At 52.2% G+C, this 24,921-nt stretch overlaps 7 protein-coding genes across 7 annotated transcripts; 3 read left to right on the forward strand and 4 right to left on the reverse strand.

Moving 5' to 3' along the window:
• Window positions 1–3,296: 3,296 nt before the first annotated feature.
• Window positions 3,297–5,160, forward strand: J4E87_002981 (uncharacterized protein; the record flags this gene model as incomplete). Its single annotated transcript, XM_049374614.1, has 2 exons — window positions 3,297–3,335; window positions 3,400–5,160. The coding sequence occupies 2 exons, from the start codon at window positions 3,297–3,299 to the stop codon at window positions 5,158–5,160; spliced, it is 1,800 nt and encodes a 599-aa protein (XP_049235605.1).
• A 511-nt stretch (window positions 5,161–5,671) lies between these two features.
• On the forward strand, window positions 5,672–7,572 carry J4E87_002982 (uncharacterized protein; the record flags this gene model as incomplete). Its single annotated transcript, XM_049374615.1, has 3 exons — window positions 5,672–5,675; window positions 6,464–6,606; window positions 6,628–7,572. 3 exons carry the CDS (start codon window positions 5,672–5,674, stop codon window positions 7,570–7,572), a joined length of 1,092 nt encoding a protein of 363 aa, XP_049235606.1.
• A 770-nt stretch (window positions 7,573–8,342) lies between these two features.
• On the reverse strand, window positions 8,343–9,745 carry J4E87_002983 (uncharacterized protein; the record flags this gene model as incomplete). The annotated part of the gene is made up of 3 exons (XM_049374616.1): window positions 8,343–8,812; window positions 8,868–9,410; window positions 9,469–9,745. The coding sequence occupies 3 exons, from the start codon at window positions 9,743–9,745 to the stop codon at window positions 8,343–8,345; spliced, it is 1,290 nt and encodes a 429-aa protein (XP_049235607.1).
• Window positions 9,746–10,319: 574 nt separating this feature from the next.
• Window positions 10,320–11,708, reverse strand: J4E87_002984 (uncharacterized protein; the record flags this gene model as incomplete). Its single annotated transcript, XM_049374617.1, has 4 exons — window positions 10,320–10,610; window positions 10,660–11,074; window positions 11,128–11,498; window positions 11,601–11,708. The coding sequence occupies 4 exons, from the start codon at window positions 11,706–11,708 to the stop codon at window positions 10,320–10,322; spliced, it is 1,185 nt and encodes a 394-aa protein (XP_049235608.1).
• A 3,381-nt stretch (window positions 11,709–15,089) lies between these two features.
• J4E87_002985 (uncharacterized protein) lies at window positions 15,090–16,812 on the reverse strand (the record flags this gene model as incomplete). The annotated part of the gene is made up of 7 exons (XM_049374618.1): window positions 15,090–15,376; window positions 15,471–15,522; window positions 15,840–16,137; window positions 16,193–16,225; window positions 16,282–16,403; window positions 16,463–16,570; window positions 16,681–16,812. The coding sequence occupies 7 exons, from the start codon at window positions 16,810–16,812 to the stop codon at window positions 15,090–15,092; spliced, it is 1,032 nt and encodes a 343-aa protein (XP_049235609.1).
• Window positions 16,813–17,682: 870 nt separating this feature from the next.
• J4E87_002986 (uncharacterized protein) lies at window positions 17,683–18,736 on the reverse strand (the record flags this gene model as incomplete). Its single annotated transcript, XM_049374619.1, has 3 exons — window positions 17,683–18,135; window positions 18,188–18,256; window positions 18,311–18,736. The coding sequence occupies 3 exons, from the start codon at window positions 18,734–18,736 to the stop codon at window positions 17,683–17,685; spliced, it is 948 nt and encodes a 315-aa protein (XP_049235610.1).
• A 311-nt stretch (window positions 18,737–19,047) lies between these two features.
• On the forward strand, window positions 19,048–19,424 carry J4E87_002987 (uncharacterized protein; the record flags this gene model as incomplete). The annotated part of the gene is made up of 2 exons (XM_049374620.1): window positions 19,048–19,064; window positions 19,115–19,424. 2 exons carry the CDS (start codon window positions 19,048–19,050, stop codon window positions 19,422–19,424), a joined length of 327 nt encoding a protein of 108 aa, XP_049235611.1.
• Window positions 19,425–24,921: the final 5,497 nt, after the last annotated feature.

Genomic DNA, 24,921 nt, shown 5'->3' on the forward strand with positions numbered 1-24,921 from the left:
AATTACTATATAGTTTAATACTACTACTATAGTAGTTAAAAGAATAGTTATATAAGCCTAAAAGTATTATAAATAGCTATTAAAGATAGTAATTATAGCTTTACTATTATAAATAAATAAGCTATATATTATAGATTTAGCGTTATTAGGCTAGCTAACTTATTAAAATTATTAAGTTTAGTAGTATTATTAGTAATTAGATAGAATAAAATTTTATCTCTACAAAGTGTGACACAAACTAGGGCTTAAGGCCGCCTTAACTAATTTACAACATTGCTATCACACGGACCGCTACTATGTCTAAAAGATGTAGTGTGGTGTGGACAAAAAAAAAGAGAACTTTGATTTGGTATAAGAACTAGTTGGTGTATGAATCGCTCATTCTATCCGTTTCTTCCCTCTGCAGGTTCCTGCGACCGCGGTTTGCTTTTGCCGCGCCAGACGCTCGATGATCCCGTCTGGCCTGCATGTCTCTCTCTGACACCCCTTCTACAAGACTCTCCCGTGAGGAAAGCTCTCTGCCGTGTGCTTCATCGTTCGACTCGAATTGGTGGGTCTGCACCACGCCCCATCGTACGTTCCTTTCTCGTTGCTTCCCTTTGTCCCCTCTTGAGTGTGGGCCAACAGAGCTTTCTGGTGACCTAGAAACTGGGCGCATTCGAGCCCATGCCTCGCTCATTTCTGTCTTGGAGAGATGTAGTCTTGGGTCTCTAGGCTTAGTCTCGATTAGGCAAGCCTGATCAGCTTGGGGAATGCGCCGTCTCTGTGTATGTCGTCGGCAGGAGGGCTTGTCGAGCGCCGTCGCTTGCCCATCTTTCGAAAGGTCATATCCTGCGCCAGAAGTGTCTTCGCTTTTGGTACCGTTCTGAGGTTGTGCTTCGCGCTCCTGTCTTGATTTGGCGGAAGGTGTTCGACTGTGTTCGGTGCTTGCAGCCAAGTATCGAGTTTGCTTGACTTTCTCGCTGTATTGAAGATGCCGCGGATCGTCGTGTAGAATATGCTTGAGTGCAAGGTACAGGAGGACAGAGTACTGAACGACGGTGGCTCCCGTACTCGTTGGGTTTCTTGGTGTTTTCGAGTTTGATGCTCCCGATGTGTGCAAATTAGAGCTTTTCATTTCCGATGGCGTGTAAACCCCATGGATATCAATTCATCAGTGCGATGCATTATTGATTCATTGCAGTCGTGTGAGTATGCGCTGTTGACGCCATAGCTTTTGGTGACTCTGACTTCGTCAGTTGACGTGGAAGCTATAACCATCGCCAAAAGCCAACAGTCCAAGCTCGAAAGCTTGCTACAGTGAGATCACTGTTGAGATGAGTGTTACAAGTTGAGGCGTTGCCGGGACCTCCGTGAACCTTTTACAAGATTCCAAGGTTGTAATGTGTGCGATTGATGTCAACGGGAGGGGCCGCTCACTAAGGCATAGGGGCTGCGCGAGATGAATTTGGTCAGCGACTACGTATGCCGGTCAATCATGCTCTGGAGGCGTCGCAGTGCCGGACTTCCAAAGTTTCGCGGCGGCTCTTTGTTTCGAACAATCTCGATCGCTTGGATACCAGCAAGGCAAGCATGCATTCAGCAGTAATAACTTTCAACATCACTGGGATCACCGCGCAATTTCGTCGAATTGAAAGTTTTACACCAAGACTCTGAGGCAATGTTGACGCGCATCGTGATTGTGTGCGTGATGAAAAGCGTGCAGCAGTAGTCGCATGCTTAGACGTCTCGCACCAGGCATCAAATGAGCCTTGCTGAAGAAATTCGTGTCCGCGCAGTGCTTACCCACTGGTAGTGAGGCCGTTGCATGGTGCCGGCCTAGGGTATTGAAGGCTCATGTACCCACCCGATGCAGTGGTTAAGTGTTGACTTATTTTGATCTCGCACCATGGTCGCACAATGCCGTCCCTAGCGACAATAACAGGTGGACCTGCGATCTGCGATCTTCGCGCCTAGCGAGTGACAAGGCCGCGAGGGTTTGTGAGAGTTGAGCGAATCTTGTGGTAGCTTGGGCGGCGAGTATTGGTAGTTTTAGCCGACGCACTTCATGGAGGGGACCCGCACATAAACCAGACGGCTGAGCAACTTGGAGCTTGGTTGAGCGTGGATGATAACGGAGCACTGAAACGCAAAACGAAATGCTTGGATGACGCATGCCATGACGATGAGGGGGCTCACGCAGAAGGAATGGAGGGATGTAGCGACCGTTTAGAGGCCTGTCCTGAAGCCAGTGCGCTACGGCAGCACAACAATAGCCCGTCGGGTTATTCCCAGGATATCCTCACGGAAGTTTCCAGCCAGGGTCGGCAGACAGAAGTTTCTTCTCGCCGGCGGAAGCTTCTCTCTCCCCTGCTATTAAAGGTTGGACAGTATTGCAGCGGCGGACATGGCAGCAGTGGTGGATGAATGGCGAATGTTTTACGATGTGAAACTCGCCCCGCATGTCCAACCGTCGTTCGCTGGGCCAAGAAAATGTCAGCAAAGGACGCAGCGCGATTGGCGTGCTGAGTGCAGGCCAGGGCGCAAAAGGAGCATCTTCGTGTTTAATGGAGTGCGGTCGTGTGTATGGAGATCTGGAATGCGGTCGCCGGATCGAGCTCATGTCCGCGGCCCTTCTTGGCTGCTATTCGTGGGGCCGCAGCGCCGCTAAGTTTCGATAGTCTGGTTCTGCTGGGAAGGGGCACACGATCGCTCCTTCCGCCGATGTCCAGGGCTGGCTGGAGGGACTGCGAGGGCAGGTCATGGCGGGCTGTGGCTGTTGGGCGTCTTCAGGAGGCGCGTGCGGGTGGGCGACAGAGGGTTTGATTGACGAGTGGCAGATTTGGCCGCTGTCGAGGCTTCAGGCGCCCACTCGGCTGATTGGCTGCTTTATCATTCTACGAGGCATCGAGACTCCAGGCTGGTGGTCGGCTGCGTCCTGTCTAATGCTAGCTGCCACTCTGAAACTCCAACACCTCCTGGTCGGGCCGGCGCACACCACGACGCGCAGTATACCTATCGTCCTGTCCCGTACTTCCTGGGAGTTCTTCCCTCCTGGCCCCGCTGCACTGCACTATTCGATGCAGGCCAACCCACGGCGCATCACCACGATTCTTCCGTCATATCCTCCCAGGTCCCCCATGCTTGCAGTAGTCGCCAGTAGCTTTGTCTAGCCATTCCTAGCCGACCATACTCTACCGGCTTCCCGCGCGCGCACCCATTTCCTCGTCGCGCACTTGCAGCACATATACACGCTCTGCAGCCGCACTCTACTCGAATCACTGCCTTCGGCCTAATATAGCATACTCTAATCAATCATGAAGCAACGCAAGTTCTCCTTCAATCTGGCGCCAGTCGTACGTTCCATCCCCAGTCCTTTGTCTGCAGTCGCATCCCAACAGTAACTCACCGCCAATGTAGAAGATTGCCTCCAAGCCAGACCTCTCTGACAAGCCCGCGCCGGACCCGACTCCCTCTTCGTCACACAAGAGACATACCTCCAAAGACAGCATATGCGACCAATCGCCCTACATCAACCGCCGCGTCCTCGACGAACATACCGATCTGGAACTGCGCCTAGCATGTCGCGAAATCCTGCAGAACTTCAAGCCGTCCGACCATGGCATGGAGAACACCGATCCCAAGCTCGACTTTGGTGGCCTCGGCCGACGGAAGGAGACTAAACCACAGGCCACTGAGGTCGCTGTCCGCATGCCCACTGGCGCGCCTCCAGAGCTGGCAGCGACTTCGACGTCATTCATGATGCGCAAACCCAGCACCAAGACGCGCTCGCGCACGAAGGCGGACCAGGAGATTAGAGCAAGGACCTACGGAGACATGCCTGCACGCGCGAATAGCAGTCGCAAGCGAGCTGACTTCGGATGGCTTGACGAACGGGACGCAGAGAGGGAGGAGAAGCTGAGGTCATACGGCAAGACTTCTATGGACGTACCGCGATCGAACGTCTTCCACAATGACTCGGACGAAGACGTGACCCTTCCCGTAGCAGTCACATCTACTCTCGCCAACGCCAAGATGTCGTCGTCAGTGCCCACCTCAGCATCTCTACCCTACAGCAGGAGCATGAACCGACTATCCCACCAATCCGATAACCCAGCAGCAGTTGCAGACGCACAAGCCGCAGAATGGATGCGTCGAGAGCTGGAGAAGAAGCGGCAGCAAGAAGCATCAGAGGGCCACCGTGGCCGCTCATCGACTTCAGTCCGACCACCCAGTCGTGCTGCCAGTGTGAAGGAAAGCGTCAAAGAATACATCTTCCCAGGCTCTCGCAGCCGGGCTCTGAGCCGCGCTCAGTCCAAAGAGTCTCTTCGTCCAGCAGCCGACAACGACGACCAGGGTCTCTCACGCAGTGGCTCGAATTCAGGATGGCGTAGCTGGGGTATACCCCGCCGCTTGAGTTCAAGAAGCAACAGCAGACCAGGAACCTCGAAAGGAAAACCGGAGGAAGCTCAGCCCAGGAAGTCAGAGTCCAACGGCCTCAACTTGAACAGAGAGCTACCCCCACTACCAGGCCTGGACACATGGAAGGACCACCAAGAATCTCCTCAGGAGGAAATAACAGTATCGATGAAATCTCCCACATCGCCAACCGCCGCAACACACATTGCAAGCATGATGCGCTCGCAAGAACAGCACCAGGAACGCTCTCCCGCCGCGAAGAAACACAGGAAGAGCGGATCTGACACGTTGGCCATGCAATTCAACGATTCGTTCCCTGCCCGGAAGTCGTCTCGCAAACAGGAGACCAAGGCCATCCCACAGCCCACAAGGACCAATCCAGGTAGCCCAACACACCCCGGAAACACGATGACTGGCTGGTCCTCTACTAGTAATCTAGACCAGCGCCTCGAAGTAGGCTCCAGCAACCACACTCGCCAACGAAGCGGAGATAGCAACTCTGCCAGCAACCAGAGTGCTGAGGCGTCTACCTTCTCTCGTAAGATGAGTCTGGATACCACGGCCCGGAAGACCCTCTCCAATGAGCCCAAGACCCCAGGCCGGGAAGAGCAAAAGTCCAAACTGAAGAAGATCTTTAGCGGCTGGATGCACAAGAAGGACAAGAAAGAGGACTGGATGCACAAGATGGAGAAGGAGGGTGTCAGAGAAGGTGTTATGGTGCAGGACGGCAGCACGAGCGCGTCACCCGTGGTACGCTACTAATCTCTCTTCTCCGCCGTCTGGGTCTCAGTCAGGGTCGTACCTTCCGTTTTGGATGGGTCATATGCTCGATTGGGATATCTGTATACATGTAATGACGCTCACGCGTAATGTGCAACGACGCAACGCCACTTTTCATTTCTTCTCGGGGGTTTCTTAGGGAGTTGTATATGCGGCTGCGCCGTCATCAGTACGATGCATTTTCTTTTCTTCTTGCATAATGGTATATGATTGTGGTAATAGAATGAGATTTCTGGTGTTTTTCACAATCAGTGCATCATGCCGATGCTTGCAGTGTCAGAATTGCATGACGTCCGCGCTCCATATTGGGCATGAAAAGAGGCCAAGTTGTCGGTTGGCGCCATACACGTGACTGCGCAATGATGTGTCATGTCAGACTGGGTGTTCCTTCCATGACTACAATCTGGACACCTACCCGCGTTGAACAAGCAAGCAAGCGTCCGTCTCCAGCCTCATCCATGGATGTGCGCACTACATCCTACTGGCCGTCAACATGGGTATGGAAGCTGGCGTCACTTCGCGACAGCGACTGACTGCATATCAGCAACGCCCTCACCTTTACCTGGAGGCCCCTGCTTTTCCACGTCGACTCGAGACACACGTAGGGTGAGGTGTCTGAGTGGTAGCTATGGCAACACTATACTACTGACCGCCAGCCTCATAGCAACAGCACACGACTGGAGACGCACACCGACTGGTGATTGAGTACATAAGTTTTCGTGTGGAAGTTCCGACGGTACCTACTCTCGATACCGAAGGCAACTGCCACAATCGAGTGGCCACTGCAAACTACTTGCTTCGGGATCGGCGGCGCACCACATACACCGTCTCTGTGCAGTTCCCATTGGAATTAACGACATATCACGACTGACTCTGTGAGAGCTATGCCTCCAACATGATCGTGCAAGGAAGCTAACACCGAGCTGTGCCAGTTCTATTCTCCTCGCCAGAACGCCCATATCATTATGACATTCTAAACGATACATCCACACGATCTCCAACTCAACTCGTTCGTATACGAAGTCAGCGCTCCGTCTTTAGTCACAATACTCGCCTACCATGTGCAACGTCATTCACTTTTCCTTCAAATGCCAGCATCTACTACGTCTACGAAGATCGCGCTGCAAGGGTACCAAGCACAAGATGACGAGGACAAGCATACGAGCTGCTTGTACTGCCGAATCCTTCCTTACTGTATACGTTCAGACTGACTGCAGTCCCTGCGAGCATGAGCTATGGGAGAGCCAGTGGGAATCTAAGTTAGGGCGAGCGAGATCATATCTAGCTAAGCTGATTGAGAAGCGGATGGCTGGTGTCGATGAAATATCGACTCTAGTTCGAGAACTTGATGAGCAGTATTACGTGGCTTCCTGGGATGCAAGAAACATGCAGATATCCTCACACGCTTTTAAGAAAAGCGTGGCGCGGGTAAGCATTACGGATCACCAGACAGCGCGCTCACCCCTGACCCAAGAAGTACGACCAGAAGACGTTGTCGATCCGAAGAAGCACAACAAGGACTGGACGGAAATGGATGCGAACGACTACGATGGCGACTACATTGCGAGCACCGATCCAATCCACCCTGTCAGTACCGACTACTCGCACCCACTCGATGACGACGATGGAAGCTGGATCTTCAACCACTTTTCACCAGAAGAGATGGAACCCACGGCCGGAGATCTAGACTTCGATCAGAATGGTTGGAGCTGGGACAATAGCGACCACGCCAACGACAGCGACAGCGAGAAGGGCGGAATTCGCGTCGTTGCTAAATCTCAAGAAGAGAACACTACGTCACAGATCGGCGACAACGATCTCATCGCATGGGGGCCGGAAGCCTCGGCGTCCTCCAAGCTTTCGAAAATTAGCATGGATGGTCTCAGTATGGAACAAAGACATGCAGAGGAGCAGAGGAAAATCATCATCGACGCGTTCTGGATAGTCGTGAACGAGCCTACTGAGTCACAAAGACAATCAGACTCCGAGATAGACGATTTGAACGTGATCCTTCGCAGCCTCAACATCTCTCACGATACGCCAACCGCCTCGACCCCTTGCATACCGACCAGGCCACCTCACATGTGGGTAGATGGTCCTTCGGACGCTTCTGATACACCACGGCCGAATTCGTCAACCTTCGTTTCTCCACCATCAACGCCTGATCGATCCATAACACCACCAAGTCCCAACTCAACACGTACAGCTTACAACAAACAACGCAAGTTCCTCAAGAAGCGACTGCAAGAAGATGCTAACAGAGACAAGTATTACAGTGACTTGCTCCTTGTTTCGAGATTTGAGGCGAGAGCATTTGAGGGACTAGAGGGGAGATTTATTGCTGATCCCCAGATGGTGAGAACAGGAGGAAGAAGGAACGGGTGGTTTCAATAAGGGTGCAAAAGTCAAAGGCAGATGCATGGGAAGTTGAGGGCGTGCAACAATCAGCACGAGATGGGCTATGTCTTATTGGCACCTCATATCGCACAGGTCTGCAGCCAATATCAGGACAAAACAAGCAGATCAGAAACCTCTAGCGTCAATGTAGGCTTCAGTGTGTCAAAATATCCCTTGACCAAGGCGCCACAAAGCTCTGGATACTGGAGTGAATGGATGTACCTTTCTTCATTACTCATATACCGGCAGGTCCAATACGCACTGCCATCCATAGCCATGTCTATCAAATCCCACTCATGCGCCGAACGCTATGCATAAATCTCATCGCTGAGCTAAACGCATCAGATCACGTAAAGCGTGTAAAACAGCCCCCAGCATGTGCAATGTCGCCAGACCCAATCTGCGTACGATCCGATACGTCCCCCACCCTGTCCAGTAACATAGCCCCAGTATAATTAGTGGGAACATGATCGGGCTGACTATAAACAAGAGCAGATAAGCTGGCCCCATGCTGAGAATCGCGAACACGGCATGATACCATTGGTTGACAAAGTCCCAGTCGAATTCGTCGGGAATATCGTCTGGATCGAACAGCGCATGGGGATGACGGCCGTCAGTCATCGCGCATACGCTCCGTTGCCTTGCCGATCTAGAGCACCATCAGCAACGTGAATAACCTAGAAGTCTACGTCAGCTCAGGGTCTTCGTTTCTAGACTAATATAGACTCTAACGTACCCGTTCATTCATGCTGGTGGATCGATAGGGATCACCACCTGTCGCCACCAGAATCTCCGCTCATGACAGTATTGAAGAAGTTGGCGTCGCCGCCGTAGTTGCCACCTCCGCCATACCCGCCCATGCGGTTCTTGCCCTGGGTCTTGGCGTGTTCAACGATGGAGCTCTTGCGGCCGAGATCCTTCGCTAGAGAGACGGAGTTTGTAATGGATGATAGCAGGTTGACTAGCTGCACATCAGATGCTTCTTGCTGGGACTCGAGCGAGAAAGCGGCTGAGTCTGGCGGACCGAGGATATTCAGGCGGGCGAGCATGGCAGATACACTGCGGAGAATCGAGTGATCTAGAGGTAGGGGATGTTGCGCGTCTGGCGCGGCGTTGACTGGTAGGGACGGGTCGGAAAGGTACGATGCTGGGAGCGAGTCGATGTATGCGCGCAGGAGCATGATTCGTCGACTGAGCATGCGAATGGCGTTCATTTTGGCTGTAAGCGAAGAGAGAACTGGATAAAGGTTAGTATGTCTGTACCAAGTAAAGCTTTGGGCCGCTGAACTTACCTTCTTCGTCGTCTGCATTCAAGATGACCGACTCGTCGATGGGCGCATCCTTCTCTTTCTCCTTCTCCTTTTCCTTTTGCTTTCCTCGTGTATTCCGCTTCCCAGTAACCTCATCGGTTCTTGAGAGCTCCGGCGCTGCACCGGCCACGTTTGCTGTGCCTTCCACTGCAGTAGCGTTGCCACCACCCCGCGCGACGAAATCGACAGAGATCATTTCCGCCTCGCCAGTCTCAATCGAGTATACAAGTTCTCTGAACTTGGTCGACTTTGCTTGTACAGCGCCGTCGATGTCCATAGCCTTATCATTCGGATCGCTCCTTGTGTTGACGGACAAGGACTCGTAGACGGTGAGAGGCAGCTTTCCGGCAGCGGTTTCTTTGGAGAAGGCATTTTCTGGGTGGAAGAGTACGAGCAACGGAGACTCGGTGTAGACTTCTGATATGCGCGAATGAATAGGAAGGATGTGGGGTTCTGGGCCGGAGGCGGGACCGAGGGTAAACCAGCCTACAATGTCTAATTGTGGCTCCTTGTGTACGTCCTTGACTACACTCAGGTTAGCTTCGTTCAGATGTGGAGATATGAGGTATAGACGAGAACTTACAGTCTTCGATACGCTTGCTGAACCACTCGTCGTCTAGTACTGTCTCTCCGTCTTGGTTTGGTAGGAGCTTTGCTTGAAAAGCAACCTCCATCGTGATATTCTGACCATCTTGCGCGCCTAGTATGGCTCCGACTACTGGTCCTGTCTGCTGTCGTAGTGTGTGCCGTGTTACGCAGTCTGTGATTGTGAGGAGTACCAGCGGGTGAAGTTGTACTGTTGGACTTGCGTCAGAGGCGCGGGTGGTCGAAACGAGTGGATTTCCTGATGATTCGGCCATATTTGCTGCAGTGTAATTCGGTGTCGCGTCTGGGAGATTCACGATGGTCGAGATAGTGGTAGGAGGTCGGAGTGGTGTTCGAGCAGCAAGGCAATTGCAATGATATGGTCTTGGTGGGGAGCTTGCTTAGGCTGCAGCTGCCACAATTCGTGGGGTTGTGCCAAGGCGCTACCCGTTCAGAGCTAGTGTCAACGCGACTGCAGCGCGACGCGCTTTCCTTGGGAAAGATCCGTCATCATCCAGGTTTCACTACACTCCTCTTTCTCAGACTTCAAAGTCAAGGATCACGAACCGGAGCGAGCGTTTATCATCGGAGTACGATTATGGCATTATCATTCATGGTCGGGCCTAGCCTCCAGATCTTTGCGTCAATCGACAAATACACTCCATAACTCCAAATCCAACCCAACCCAACCCAAAAGCGAATGGTATCTTAGTCTTGCTCCAGACTTTCAAAACGCCTGACCGCGGTCGCCGCCTTTCGGACGATCTCTCTATGTTGTTTCTATCATGTCGTTATGAAGGCCACACAATTCAATGTACATATTAGTGGTTTCCTGGGCCGTTCGCTTCTTTACATCTCGACGAGGACTTTGAGAACAAGCTTGCCGTCTTTGTCGACCGTCTTGCCCGCGAGCTCGAAAGCTTCCTTTGTCGACGTCAACCCATGGAACCTGTGAGTGATCATATTGTCAAGGCTCGGAAGTACACCGGCAGACAAGATCTTGATACCGGTGGGGTAGGTGTTGGCGTAGCGAAAGATGCCAATGATGTCGACCTCTTTCAGGTGAGATGCTGACATGGGTAGTGTCTGAACTGGCGTGCCCATTCCGACCATGATGAGCTTGCCGCCAGGCCTTGTCGCCTACGAGAAATTAGAATTAGGTTTGCGATTGTTTCCGGAAGAGACTTACGTATAGTCCAGCTTGCATGCAGATTTCCTTTCCAGTGCAGTCAAAGGTGACATCAGCACCTTCAAAGTCTGGCTCGTTCTGGGATGCAATCTGCATAACATCGGCAGCCAACTCCTTGGCTATGGCGAACTTCTCAGCAGTCTCGTTGTCATGTTTCTGCGGGGTCACGATGTAGCCCTTGTGGGCGAAGCCGTTCGCCAAGGCGTAGTTGATTCGCCCATAGTCGATGTCTGCGATGACAACGGTTGTGGCGCCAGACACCTTGGCCATCGCAGCTGTCAGAAGGCCGACTGTGCCTGCGCCAAAAACAATGGCCGTGTCACCCTGCTCAATCTGGGCTCTTCTTGTTGCATGTATCGCAACAGAAAGAGGCTCCAGAAGTGCAGCCGATTCCATGGAAACATGCGAAGGTAGTCTGATTTAAGTTGTCAGCTAAGTTCGGCTTCGGGTCGATCATGCACGACATACTTGTGGCACCATTTCGCGGGATGGTTGATGCGTTCCTGAAGCGTCCCCTGGAAGTGAGGCACAGATTTGGCGCTACTCCGAAACCTCATCTTCGGGCAGAGATTGTAGCGTCCCCGTTGGCATGACCTGCAGTTGTCGCACGGCACACCTACCTCCAGAGCAACACGATCGCCAATCTGGTAGCCAGTAACACTCTCGCCGATGGCCACCACAACCCCAGCAGACTCATGGCCTAGTGACAGCGGCTCGCAAGCCTGCAGGTCACCGTTGCAGAACTTGCTGTAGTAGGAACAATCGCTTCCGCACAGTCCAGTGGCCTTGATAGCGATCTGGAGTTCATTGGCGGCGGGATCCGTAATGGTACGAGTTTCCTAATTGGATTCGTTAGCTTCACGTTTAGATGCTCAATATACACCAAAACCCCCACGAGTAGTGGGTAGACGTGGGATGTGTAACGAAATTGGAAGGCATACGAGCCGCAAATCCCTTGGCCCATGTAAGACCGAAGCTACGACAGTCGAGGACTTGGAGTAGTGCCTTGTTGGGATTGGATAGATATCTGCGAGAGCTGAGGGAGCCATTACGAGAAAATTTTGGTAGTATGGGGGATGGTGGCAATGGAGAGCGGGAAGAAGTGAGGAAGAGATAGCTAACAGAAGCCCACCCCACGGGAGCGTGGAGGCTGATATAGTTGTTGAGAAGGCCCATTTCGATCAACGGTGGCCTGGCACAAGCTGGGCTTGCCTCAGGTTGGTGCATCGGCGAGATAATGGCATCGCATGAGGGAAGATTCAAAGGTTCCACGTCATTTGCTAGGCGTATCAAACTGGCGGGACGAGCATGGATAGGGATGCGCGACCAGAGCTACTTGGTACGGTAGGCCTCGCGTAGTCTTTTCTTTATCCCGTTACTCTGTGTGTATATATGAGGCTAGATCTTCTTGTGGGTACACGACCGGGAGCTCTTGTTATTCGCCCAGCGAGCTAGTATCTGGGGACTCAAGCATTGTTAGACTCGTTTTGCCGGATCAACACCGTATAGCTCCGGGACGTGCACACGCAAGATGCGATATAGGAGCAATGTCATAACGCAGTGTGTATCTTGAACACGTCTTGTCTTGTGTAGTGGCCGTCTATCAGAAACCCGCCGGCGTTGTGAAACAGCGATAAGGCACACTGCACGGCTGTGGAGCCCGCTGCCAAAGGTTGTGTTGGGATTTACGGCAGCGAACCTGTCGGTTGTAGTGGCCCTGCAGAACCACAGATCCCTGGGCAGGACGCGCGAAACATCAGCCTGATATGCAGGCTGTCCTGTCTCGGCGTTAGCATGTCGTTACCGCTAAGCCAAAGCTCAAACCATAAGTCGTCCTCTGCCCCCGGTGCATCATCAATCTTGGATTCTTAGGGCCTGCATACCGACGGGAAAATTCGACCGCTGACTGGCTAGCGTATCTGGCTGATTTTCCAGAAGACTTACCGAAGTCACTTTTGCAATATAAAATCCCGGATATATTGCCCATGTGCAAACGGCTCACGCCCAACGGTGCGCCTCCAGACTGGACTACTCTGGGGAGCATGGAATCAGTCCCGTAGTGCGGCCCCTTAGCGGGATCCTCCTGGGGCAACTGTGGTGTGTGTGGTAGCAGACCCGTTGGCTGAATGTCGGTTGGAGGGTGGGCATGGGTCATGGTTTGGCTACCGAGCAGCCCATTGACGAAATTCGTCCTACGCGCGACCGAAGTGCCGGGACAAGAAAGTACAAGGGCCTCTTATCGGAGCGACCTCAACGCCAACTGCACGAACGACTGGCCCAAGGGATAGCTAATAGTCAACAGCTGCACCTTTGACCGAGGTGTGGCCACCAAGAAGCCATGGAAATTGACATGTGCCAGCATCTGCATGACAATGGCGAAGAAGCACCGGTAGCGCGCTGCAATGCCGTCCCAGATCTACCATCTCGACCGAGAAATGAGGTCGAGTGTCGGTCGTGAAGGATTCGGAGGAACAACGGTGATCGCGGGTACATGGCAGGCCCAGCACTTGACAGGGAAGCGGCCACGAGCAAGATGAGATGTCGTTACTAAGCCGACCCGCAACAAGCGTTTACGTATCTCTCCGACCGCCCGACCTGCTCTCCCATTCGACAACCACCGTCGTCTGGCACGCTGCCGAGCATACTGCAGCAGCGGGACGGCAAAACAAATGTCGACGGCCACTCGATCTCTGTTCCATCAAAGGTCGCACGGCAGAGCACCATGGTGGATCCGAGCATGCCCAGCAGTGTTGAGATTAACTTCTTTGCACACCAGGATGCGCCCAGGACTCGACTAACGAATATTCCTAATGTACCTATCCAGCCAGTGCGCTCCCAGCTCCGGCGCGACGAGCTACGAGATGCAATAGAATAATGGCCCTACTGATAAGCAAGGTACTTCTCGTTCGCACTGCGCATGCGTCTACCTTAACGCCCCAGGTATATTCAACGCTACTATAGACCCTGTCCATGAACGTAAAAGAACACCGGGATGTCGCTCCACCAAGCGACCGACTCCACGACCCTCATGCATGGCCCTCTGAAAGCAGTAGGCGGTGAGCGAAGACCATCATACCCAGTTTGAGAGTTTCCTGTAACACTTTGTCAACCTGAGCACGTTTTCGCGATCTACGTCGAATATATCTCAAGCGCTTGCACGACGGTGCCGCGGCGGTGAGCAATTTCACCTTACTCGCTTCCTTCAAAGCTGCCTACGCCACAGCATCCAACCACCATGACCCCGGGCTTAAGGATACGTATTCCTCAGACAGGCGGTCTGTCGGATGTAGAGGTACCGTTTCCCCTATCGCACCACCCCGCCCAAAACAAGCTGCGGAGTGTGCGGAAGCCCCTCTCCGTATCGACATGTTGTCGCAAAAAAGGCATTGCATGTCGCAACCTACTCCGGACCACGAGGTTGCCACAATGCACAACGCCGCTTCCTGACTGGTTACATTACGCAGTGGGTACCAGGACTCCGGATCGCGCACGGACGGAGGGGACCTGCATCCGCCATAATCTTCAAACAGTTTACCAGGGAATTCTCGAGCACTCCGATACCAAAGCATCTTCTTGCCCATGAAGTTCGCGTGGAAGAATGGCATGAAGCGCTAATCCGCAGACCTGAGTCAAGGCGGGACGAGAGTCCAGAGGAACAACCCGGTGCCAAAATTCCAAGGCGGCGTATCTACTACTACTTTTGCCGGTACTTTTATGGTTAGAACCTCCGGAGATACCGAGATACCACCACACATCTCACGCTTCACTTTTGAGCTACAGGTACTTGACAATTGCCGTTGATCGTAAGCGAAGCAGAACTATGTGAAATGAAGAGGAAGAGCTGAGTCGGTGGTGTGCTGATGGCCCGCAGGTACCTGTGTATCAGGCAAGAGATGCAGATCATGTGTCCACACAACGTGCCGCCACGGCATCCTTTGTAGTCGATGATGAGTATCGGCGTCAAGACGTGTCTCAACGAGACAACGCATCTGTACGCTGACGCACACATGCGTTTACCGATCAAGTGCCGTCTCTAGCAACCGTCAAATTTGTATCAAGGTCCGCTATCTTGGACAAGCTATAGTCAAGACTCAACGGTCAGCTTTGACTCCACATCGGAGAAGTGCAAAGGATTCCGCGTGCTTGTCTAGCGCAATGCGATATCGCTGCGTGGACAAGGAAGCCATGAGGCACATGTCAGGCCACCAGCACGGATAGAGCCGCAATCTCCATCGCCTGTCAGTTTGTACCCGGTAAACTATGATATGCCGTTCTCGGTCGACGGGCAGGACAAAGTAATCAGACATGCGTACACCGCTCGCGGGGCAGCATGGTGAGATTTTGAGTACTCCAAGCTAGACGAACTGGCTCAAGAGACGGGTCAATTATTATCCCAAGACCTTCAACATTCCGTCTCTCTTAGCCCCTTCCTACAAACTACTCTCCCGCTTCTTCTTCCCCACCAACCCCTCCGCCTCAAGCCATTGGCGGATAATAGCATTCGTCTCCTCTGGCTTCTGGATCAACGCCCAATGCGCAGCCTCCACTTCTCCCTTCGTAAGCTTAGGAATGAAATTATCCATGCTCTTTGCCATTGCGGGCTTTAGCACGCCGTCATGCTTGGCTTGGATGAAGAGGACGGGTTGATTGATTATCTTCTTGTCGAGCAGCGCTTGGTCTTCTTCCCAGTTCGTGCGGCGTTGGCGATACCAGTTTACTGGGTTGAGGGATTAGTGGTTGAGCTTGAAGTGGTGTGTAGATATGGGTAGATGTATGGTCGATGAGTGGTAGGTTGGGGAGAGAGGACTCACATGTGGGGTGAATCCCGTGGTTGAGATACTGCTTGACGTAGTAGTCTAGGTACTGATTCGCTGTTAGTACACCATCGCTTGTTGGCAAATCCTTCAGCAGTCTTTCTGAAACAAGATGATGCAATGGATCGATCTCGACATGTTCTTCGCGCGGGACGATCTTGATGTCGAGCCGAGTCGATCTTTTGGAACCCTTTCCCGCCTCATGCATGACATGTCGGAAGTGGTAATGCCTCTGTCGAGCGACGCAACCACCCCATAGCATCCCCTCAAAAGGTAACACATTGGTCTCTCACGGCATTCATCCACTCTTGTCTCCCTTCGATCCCGCACTCGACACGCGTTCCAGCATAAAAGATCATCACGTACCTTTCCATTCAGAATCTTGCTCTCACCGATCTTTGGCAAGTTTTCGACCAGTATTCCCTTCTCGGGAACGAACGTGACCTCGCCGTTTGGTCCCTTGGCCCCATACATGCCACTCAGAAATTGTCTGATTGACTGCTCATCGTTGACGCTCTTTTCCACTTCGCCCGAAGCGAGATGGACCTGGTAGGCGAATTGGGGTAATGGACCTTTGACCAGATCTTCGGTGGAGAAGTACTTGTCGGAAGGAGCAGTGTATGGTGTGCAAATTGAGAAGACATGTGTAATGAGCTTGGGGTACCTGTGGGGGTAGTGAGTTGGTACCGTATGTGGTAGTCAAGATGCCCGGGACTTACCATTGAGCAGCCCGCCAGACGACAAAACCTCCCCTAAGCGAGGCATCAGTGGATGAACGTCTCAGTGCATCCGCACAGTAGACACATACCAGTCATGACCACCAAGAATGATCTGCGGCGCATTGACTTCTTTAGCCAGCGCAGCAATATCATCTGATGCTCTCTTGAGTCCATACAGCTTGATAGAATTTGGCGGAACTTTGGGAGCATCCTGAACATCTCAGCTTCGGTATATTCCCCCGAGTCGCAAGACCTCTGAATTCGCCTTACCGTGCCACCGTATCCCATCATATCCGGCGCAACGACCCGCATCCCCATGTCGACCAAGAGAGGAATCTGATACCTCCATCCCATCGATAGATCGGGCCAACCATGAATCTTCCAAAAAAGTCAGTACGATCATGTTGCTTCACTCCAAAGTACCCTTTCCAACAGAAGAAGGTGCGGAATTTGCCGGCATCGCATAACAGCCGTCAAACACCACTCACCAGGAATACGGTATGCGTATACTCGCCAGACTTTGGTACCGCATATAGGTAATGGTATGTTTGTCCATTTAGCTTCGCAGTCTTGTGCTCGACACGAGGGTCTGACACAGGGTCAATTGGTTGGACAGGCATGACGTGATGTCTGTGCGACGAAGGGTAAAAGGAAATATATTGCGACGAGGGTGGTTGTAGTTTCGGGTTATAGCAGCGATAGTCAGGATAGCCTTGGGTGTCGATGGCGGTGAGCAAGCGAGTCGTCTTTGACGACGAAGCTGTAGATTCATGATGATGGTTGCTAGATTCGGGTATGCCGAGGTACCCCAATTGTGGGGTATGTAATCATCTCAGCCCTGACATCACTCTCATGGTTCTCGTCGTTGTTTACACAACGCGTAGGATCTGCACGCGAAGCGCAAAGTCAAGTGTTCCTTGTGTTGAAGATAGTGTTGCATGTATATTACTATAGTATGCTCGGAGATGGGCGGTTTTAGGATAATCCCACGCGCCGTGGGGTCCAATCTATCAACCCGAGTTCTAGGTAAGTCGTTGTGCATGCAGAACGAGGCGAGAACACCCGCAAGCGAGTACTGTAAGCTGTTGTTTGCCGGCGTCCGTGCCGGAATGGTATATGCAGAAAGATATGCGTGACCCAGATTTTCGGAAGGAGTACAGTGCTGCCCGGAGCGCATACATGAGCTATACCCTGGACGTATAATCGACGGATAATGCAGCACTTGTGACATGGCAGGAGCCGTGACACGATTGACCATATTTTGATTAATTTGCGAAGCTTTGTGACTATCGCAGCTAGAACTTTGATGATGCTACGGTCGCATATCCAAGGTGGGAGAACCAGACCCCGTAAGTCAACGCGGCCGGTTGGCAGAAGTTGCGACAGGACCAAGGGCGATATTGCGAACGACTTCAATCGAGACACGCCAACAGCGATCTATCGGGCCGGTCCTGGGTAAAGGCAAGAAGGTATGGGCTTCCGGGTGATCCTCAATAGATGACGGTGTCCTCGGCGGCTTCTTCGACAACATCCTCTCCGTTCTCGTCGTCATCTTCCTTCATGGTTGTGTCAGCTACGGTCTCGTGAGTTGCACCGTGGCTATTCTGTATGTCCTCAGTGGCGCGCTCGACTTTTGCATTGGTGTCAGGGGTATCGGGCTGGTGGTCCTTCATGTCCAGGTCCTTGGGGGAGATGGCGCTACCATTAGTCTCGCCATTGGTGGTGGTTGTCTCTTGAGGTGCATGTGCATCATGGTTCTTACCGGTTTCTGCACCCTCTGCATCACCCTTTGTTTCCTCGGATGCACGCCGTCTCCGCAGATTATCCGGTTGTTGGCGAGCCTCGTACTCTTCTATCTCGCGTTTGACGGTTTCTTCGGCTTCGGCTATTTGGTCACGTATGCGGTCTTCTTCGTCGGGACTAGTTTCCCAGGGTTTGTAGTACTGTGAAAACGATCAGCTGTGGACCAGGATGATCAGATGGAAGGCGACGTACGAGGTGTGGCTCTGACTTGGTCTGGAGGAAGTGCGCCATGGCGAGTAGATTTGCGTGACGTGCCCGCATCTATGAATTGTAAGCACCCAGCCAAAGCGTCAGGTGTAAGCCGTCAAGACATACCATATCTCTCTCGAGAAGCTTGTGCTCCTTCCATCGTTGCTCTTTGCGCCTGGCTGCACGCTCTGCCTTCCTCTGTTCGCTCTCCTGGTCGTCCTGTTTGCGCTGAGCTAGCTGTCGCTTCTCGATCTCGGCGCGACGTTTCTGTCCTGTAGTAGCAGAGTTCTGTGAGAGTGCACCCAAGGCGGCGCCGAATAACCTGCGCTCTCGTCCTCTTTCGCGTCGCACAGGGGCGGGCTTATCGTCTTTTGTGTCTCTGGTGGTAGAATCACGTCTTTCTTGGGTGGCAGTATCATTCTCGAGTCGCGGTCGCTTTGAGGTGTCTTCTGATTGTGATTCTTGTCGTCTCTTGTGGCCGTTTACCGGGGGTGAGGCTGGCAGTGATAGTTCATCCGGAAGGACTACAGCCGATGCAATGGGTCCGTCCATGACAGTGTCGCGCGTCGTGTATGGGTTTTCTGGACGTTTCTAATATGTGCTTAGCAATATCAGAGAAGCACGCGTGGGTGTCATTGGTGTAGGTGGCCCAGGGATCTCGCGATGGAAGCTTCGTGCACGGAGCATGGGTTCAGTTCACGCTAGCAGCGGACCACCGAAGCTGACTTTCACGACCGACTTTCTGTCTCACTGTCACGCGCCACCACCATACCAACGCCCCCGTTACGACGAGACACCAAGCTCTATTAAACCTGCGATATTGAACACGTCCATATTCGTCACCACCCTCACAACCTTCCGCCATGTCTCGCCATCATCCGTAAGTACCCTCTCACCTCAAAGAGTCGCGCATACTAACACCGGTCGCAGCGATCTCGTCATGTGCCGCAAGCAGTCCGGCATCTCCATCGGCCGCCTCTGCGACAAGTGCGACGGCAAATGCCCCGTATGCGATTCCTACGTGCGCCCGACCACCCTCGCCCGCATCTGCGACGAATGCTCCTTCGGCAACTACCAGAACAAGTGCGTTGTATGCGGTGGCGAAGGTATCTCAGACGCCTTCTACTGCTTCGAGTGTACGCGCCTGGAGAAGGACCGGGATGGATGTCCGAAGATTATAAATCTGGGTAGTAGTAGGACGGATCTGTTCTACCAGAAGAAGAATTTCAGGAATCATTGAGGTGGTTTTAGTTGCTGCTCTGGGCGCCGTCACATGCGTTCGGAGAATGGCAGAATCCACAGGAATACATGGATCTCGGTCATATGGGAGAGTGTACATGGGATAGCATGGGAAGAAGCATGGAGTTTGGGCGTCGCGGCAGCATCCTCAAGCGCCGCGATGTAGACAAACTGGGTTACGGCGTTCAAAGATACCTCAACGATCTATCAATGGTACTTCTACCACTTTCTCTGCCTAGTAGCATTGCTGACAAGTTCGCAAGATCGATTTCTTCTCTGTTCTAGGGCATGGTAGCCTTGTGTGTTTCTTTATCAAGACAGCTTTAGCTGCAAAATACAACTTACTGTCCGCCTGTAACATGCGTTTCTGATCACCCACTCGCGCCCGTACTCGATAAGCCAATCCAACTGGAGGCCAACTACCTCGGTGTCTCCACCTCCTCGTCGGCGCCTTCCCCTGTTCGGCATGGGTTCAAAAAAAAATCATCATGTCAAAAAGAGCAAAAACATACAACAGCGCGTATTCCCCGGTGGTCACCCACCCGAGTACTAATGCGCCGGTACAATGCTTGTATATGGCTGAGCGGACGGGAAGCCTAATTCTCATTGTCCTGTGGTCGTATGTGAAGGAATTGGCAGCCGGATAGGTCATATACTCGCTATAAACTCGCATACAGAAGACTGGCCCCTCACTGAACGGAACTCGTCGGGCTTCTCTCCCACGACGCATCCTTGTGGAAGAGCCTGCGTGAATAGATGGCCTCGAATAGGAAAGGTCCAGACAACGCCGCTCTCAGCTGGACAACAACACTGCTCCGAGACGAAGCCTGTTGTAATGTAATAGCGTCATAGGGAATAATTGTGAATAAAAGTCCTAAAAGGTAGGACGCAACGTTTCCAGACGCAACGTTTCCAGACGCAACCGCTTCTGGATGACGGGTCAACCTTGTTCGCTTATGGACATGCTCGCTGTGGACCCAATGCATAAACAGTTCATCGGTGGCACTATCTACCAGGCCTTCTTCTGCGCTGAGCTACCACCGCTGGCACGCGCCTGTGCGTGGTAAGGTCGTGAAGTCGTACCTCATTGAAGGTACCTATTTCTCCGAGCCATTGTCCGAAGGTCTTGGTGACCTCTCAGTTGGGGGAGATATCGATGAGGGCGGCGAAAAGACATGTCAAGGCTATCTTACCGCTACGGCTACACGTGCCATTAATTTCTTTGAGGCTGATAAAAAGCATCTGGGCTTGGTGTGTTTCATGGGCATCGGAATGACTGAGGTCTCGACGTGCGAGACCACTGTCAAGGAGGGCCAGCACGTCAAGAAGGGTGATGAGATTGGCATGTTTCACTATAGTGGAAGTACGCACTGTGTGATCTTCAGAGAGGGTGTGGAGTTGGAATGGTTTCCGGATACGCAGAACGCTGAGCACAACGCGCGTGTGAGAGCGAAGCTCGCGACTTTGAGGAAAACGACTTGAGAATACCTGGCAGTTGTTACTCAGTTAAGCTACGCTTACGATCTAAAGAACGTGAAAACCTATTTGTAGTACTGTGCACAACGAGAACTATGTTACTCTCCACTTGTACCGGCATGCCGATTAGAAGTAATCATCTGCTCGGGCTACTGGCAACTCGACGTAGTAGCCCCAAGCTGATATACCTTGTCATGATATGAATGCCCCTTGCACATCCTCACTCAGCACTCTCCAAACCAATACATGACCTAATATCTGCCCCTGCTTGTCGCAACAAGACTTGATTGGAAGTTGAGTGACGACATCTCAGTGACTCCGCTCGGTCTGAAACAAAGAGCAAGTAGCCAACCTTGTACCGTGCGTTATGTAAGTCGCTTGAAATATCTTTGGAAGTATGCATCCGCATCGCCAGGGAACATAACGTCATCGTTTATCGGCTTGTAAGCTATATACCAATCCCTGAATGACCATGTCGCATATGGTTTGACTGGCTCTCTTTGCTGCAAAGGCTCGCTAGCGGGAGTCTCCAGTTGAATAATAGACACATCGTTAATGATGTCTTCAACCACAGATGAGAGACCTGCGGGCAGACGCCACAACGTTGAGTAGATGGCGGGCAAAACCAGATCATCGGCACCATCGCGTTCGTCCTCTGTCGAAATTTCTTCTGGCATGTGAACTCTTACAGATGCAGCTTTGGAGATGTACTGCCACAGATAGGCAGCGTGTTGTGATTGAGCGTCAAGAACAACAGCGAACGAATTCTTCGGCATCCCGAGTTTGGTCAACGCAGCTGTGCGTATCAGCCAATCGACCAGAATGCGCATATAATCGTGCACCTGCGCTAAGGTTCCGGTAGCCGGACGGGATAACAGCTGAGCGGGCTTCGTCCAAAAAGACGGAGCAAGCATAGTAGAGAAGCTTGCTTGCATGCGAAATTGTAGCTTACGATTCTCCATACAGTAGCTGATAAGGCCTTCGGCGTGAACCTCGGGGTTTGCGACGCTTCTGCAGTCTTCTTGGAGATTTATGGAGCGCAGATCTTTGCGCGCGCCGGGTGCAAGCCTACCAAGTGTGGCAATACAAATCGCGGTTGCCGAGAAATAGGCGTTCGTTTCTTGATACGTTTTGGCGCCTTCTTTGGTCGGACCTTCGAATGTAGTTAACAAGTTTTCTATAGGGCAAAGTTCTTCATGAGTGGGAATAAGCCATGGATTCGGTCGCCACCCGAGGACCTGTCGATGCGTTCCCTGGATGAAGGGTGGTTGAGACCAGGGATAGTACTCCGACAATTCGCACGCTTGAGAGATGAGTTCTTCGAATTTAGGATGATTCGCGGTAAGATCCAGAGTGTGTTGCACTGCATCGCAGAAGGATGCTGAGAAGACATCTCGTGGTATCTGAGAGTGCCACGAGATCAGGTGCAAATCGAAACCACGTCGAATGGCGCGGAAACAAGAGCGAAAGACGTTACTAACCGCAGGGTGCGCTTCCACGACCATGGCGAGATCATGCTCAGTGACGCATTCCGCAGCGTAATGGAGCATGACCAATTTGGTCCAGCGGGTAGCGTACAACAAATGTTCGAACCGGTACGCTCTTGGGGGCGCTTGGTGTGGAATCAGTCCTTGAGTTTCTTCGCAACCGGGCACGAACGTTACAGTGTTGACCTGAAGTGACACTCCACGCATCTCCTCCGCGATCGCTTTGCATGTAACACTTAAGTCCAGCTCTCTTCCGTTCACGAAGCGTAGGCTGCGAGACGTATAGTCGTAAAGAAGTCCGTCGTCTTCATGCGCATAGTAGGCGTATATCTCGTCGCGAAGCTCCCTTGGTAGTCGAAACAGTAGCGATTTACGTTGATCGATCATGTTGATGAGGATGACTTGAATTGTTAAGGTAGTTGTTGTGTAGTTCTGGGTAAAGCGAGTCTAGGTGCTGAGGGATGCGGGGCTTCAAATAGAGCTCGCGCTCAGACGCTACGGCAGGCAGCCTTCGTCATGTGACCTCTCGCCGATACCTTGGGACTGTCCATGGAAGTTCCAGAGGGGCCGCAGATGTGGAGCCTCACTATCGTCGATGTACCATGGTACTGCAGATACGCGAAATTTCAGGGAAAAGCTGTTGCCCGACAATGTCAGCGTTGAGATGACGTAGCCCACCTACATGAACACATTTGGAACATTTGGAGGCCTGAGGTACTATCGCAATTCTTACAGAAAGTCTGCTCCAACCATATACCTTACTTCTCAGGCTAATTGTCTGCAAGCCTATCGCAAAGATGCACAAATGCACAGTCTTATCTTATATGCGCCATGTTCAATTTGGTACGCCAGCTGGAAGCAGATCATCTTAGCTACGGCTTGCTTATTGTTGATTGGCAAGTAACTACATATCATGTTAATGATAGCCAAATCAACGCAGTGGATACTGAGAGAACATGAAATCGCTGCATAGCAAGCAACCTACTCGACGAGTAGTACGCATTCCGAAACTGTACGTCGAAAGCAACACACATCATGATGTGCTATCGCTGGAATCCCCCAAGAAGGTCCTTATATATAGTTCCTTGTCACCGGGAAAGTCTTGGTTCTTGAAAACATGATAGGACAACACAAAGTCGGTCCAGGTCCACTGGCAGAACGGTATGGTTGGCGCAAATGGTTCCAAGAGCTCGTTAGATGGAAGATCGAGTCGAACTATGGACCGCCCGTTCATGACATCGTTAAACACTGCTGACAAGTGGACAGGTAGGCGCCAGGTGCGAGCAAGTGTTTTCATCAGGACGTCGGATGGGTTGCCGTGGCTGTCGATGAACTCACTGGTGAGTTCGTGTTGGGGACCAAGCCTCTCTACTAGATGCAGGGCTACTGCTGCTGCTCTCTCGACGTATCTCCATAGACGAAAAGCCTCTTGGGAACGCACGTCAAGTGTGGCTGTGAACGATTCGTTTGGCATACCACGCCGGTGGAGGTCAGCCGTACGTGTTAACCAATCCACGAGAATTCGACAGTAAAAGTACCTTGATGCCAATGCATTGACATAAGTATATTCCGCTGGTCGAAAGTGCTCCCAGAAAGATGGGGCGAGATTAGTCGCCAATCCCGCCATGTACAGGATGCGCAGTCGCAGATTTTCCTTGCAAAAAGGTATCAACCCCTCAGCATGTGCGTCAGGATTACTAACGGCTCTGCAACTTTCGCGTAGGAAGATAGATCTTACATGCTTGCGGACGTTTGACGGAAGTCTCCCAAGGGTTGCAGCACAAATGGCAGTGGCGGAAAAATAGAGCTTTACGTGGGAGTGCTGCCTTGCCCAATCCCCTTCTTCTTGGCTTTGTGGTATCAACAGTTGCTCAATCCGGGATAGTTCCTCTGCCGTCGGGATGAGCCAGGGGTCAGGCTGCCAATCCAGAATCTGCTGGTGCGAGTCCTTTCCAAAGTGAGGGTAGTGGCGAGGGTGACGATCCGATGGTTCAAATGCCTGAGACACGAGATCCTCAAATCTGGGGTCGCTGGAGATGAGATTGAGGCATAGCTGTACGGCTTCACAGAAAGACGCCGTAAATTCATCCCGAGGAAGTTTGATGGTCCGGTTCAGATCCCATATCCGAGGGTTCCCTGTTAAGGAGTGAATGACTGCCCGGAAAACACCGCTCATACCTGGACAAGCTTCAATGACTTGAGCGATCATGTCGTCTGTGACACACTCGACGGCGTGGCGCAGCATGATAAGCTTAGTACGCCGAGCACAATGTAGTAGATGCTCAAATCGAGCTGACAGCGAGCGTAATCCACGAAAGGCGTCCTCGTCTCTCTCCAAGCAGCAAGGAATGAATGTGATGGTATTCAGACGTAGATGGGTGCCCTTCATCTCATTAGCTACCATCTTGCAAGTAAGCGGCAAGTTGAGCTCTGCGCCACTGGCATACTTCAGCGTCTTGGAAGGGTAGTCGTATGCTAAGCCATCCTCATCGTAGGCGTAGTAGTCGTAGATCTCATCGCGCAGCTCGCGAGGCA

Source organism: Alternaria ethzedia (assembly GCF_023757985.1).
Source record: "Alternaria ethzedia strain BMP 0044 chromosome Unknown scaffold_5, whole genome shotgun sequence".
NCBI classification, from domain to species: Eukaryota; Fungi; Ascomycota; class Dothideomycetes; order Pleosporales; family Pleosporaceae; genus Alternaria; species Alternaria ethzedia.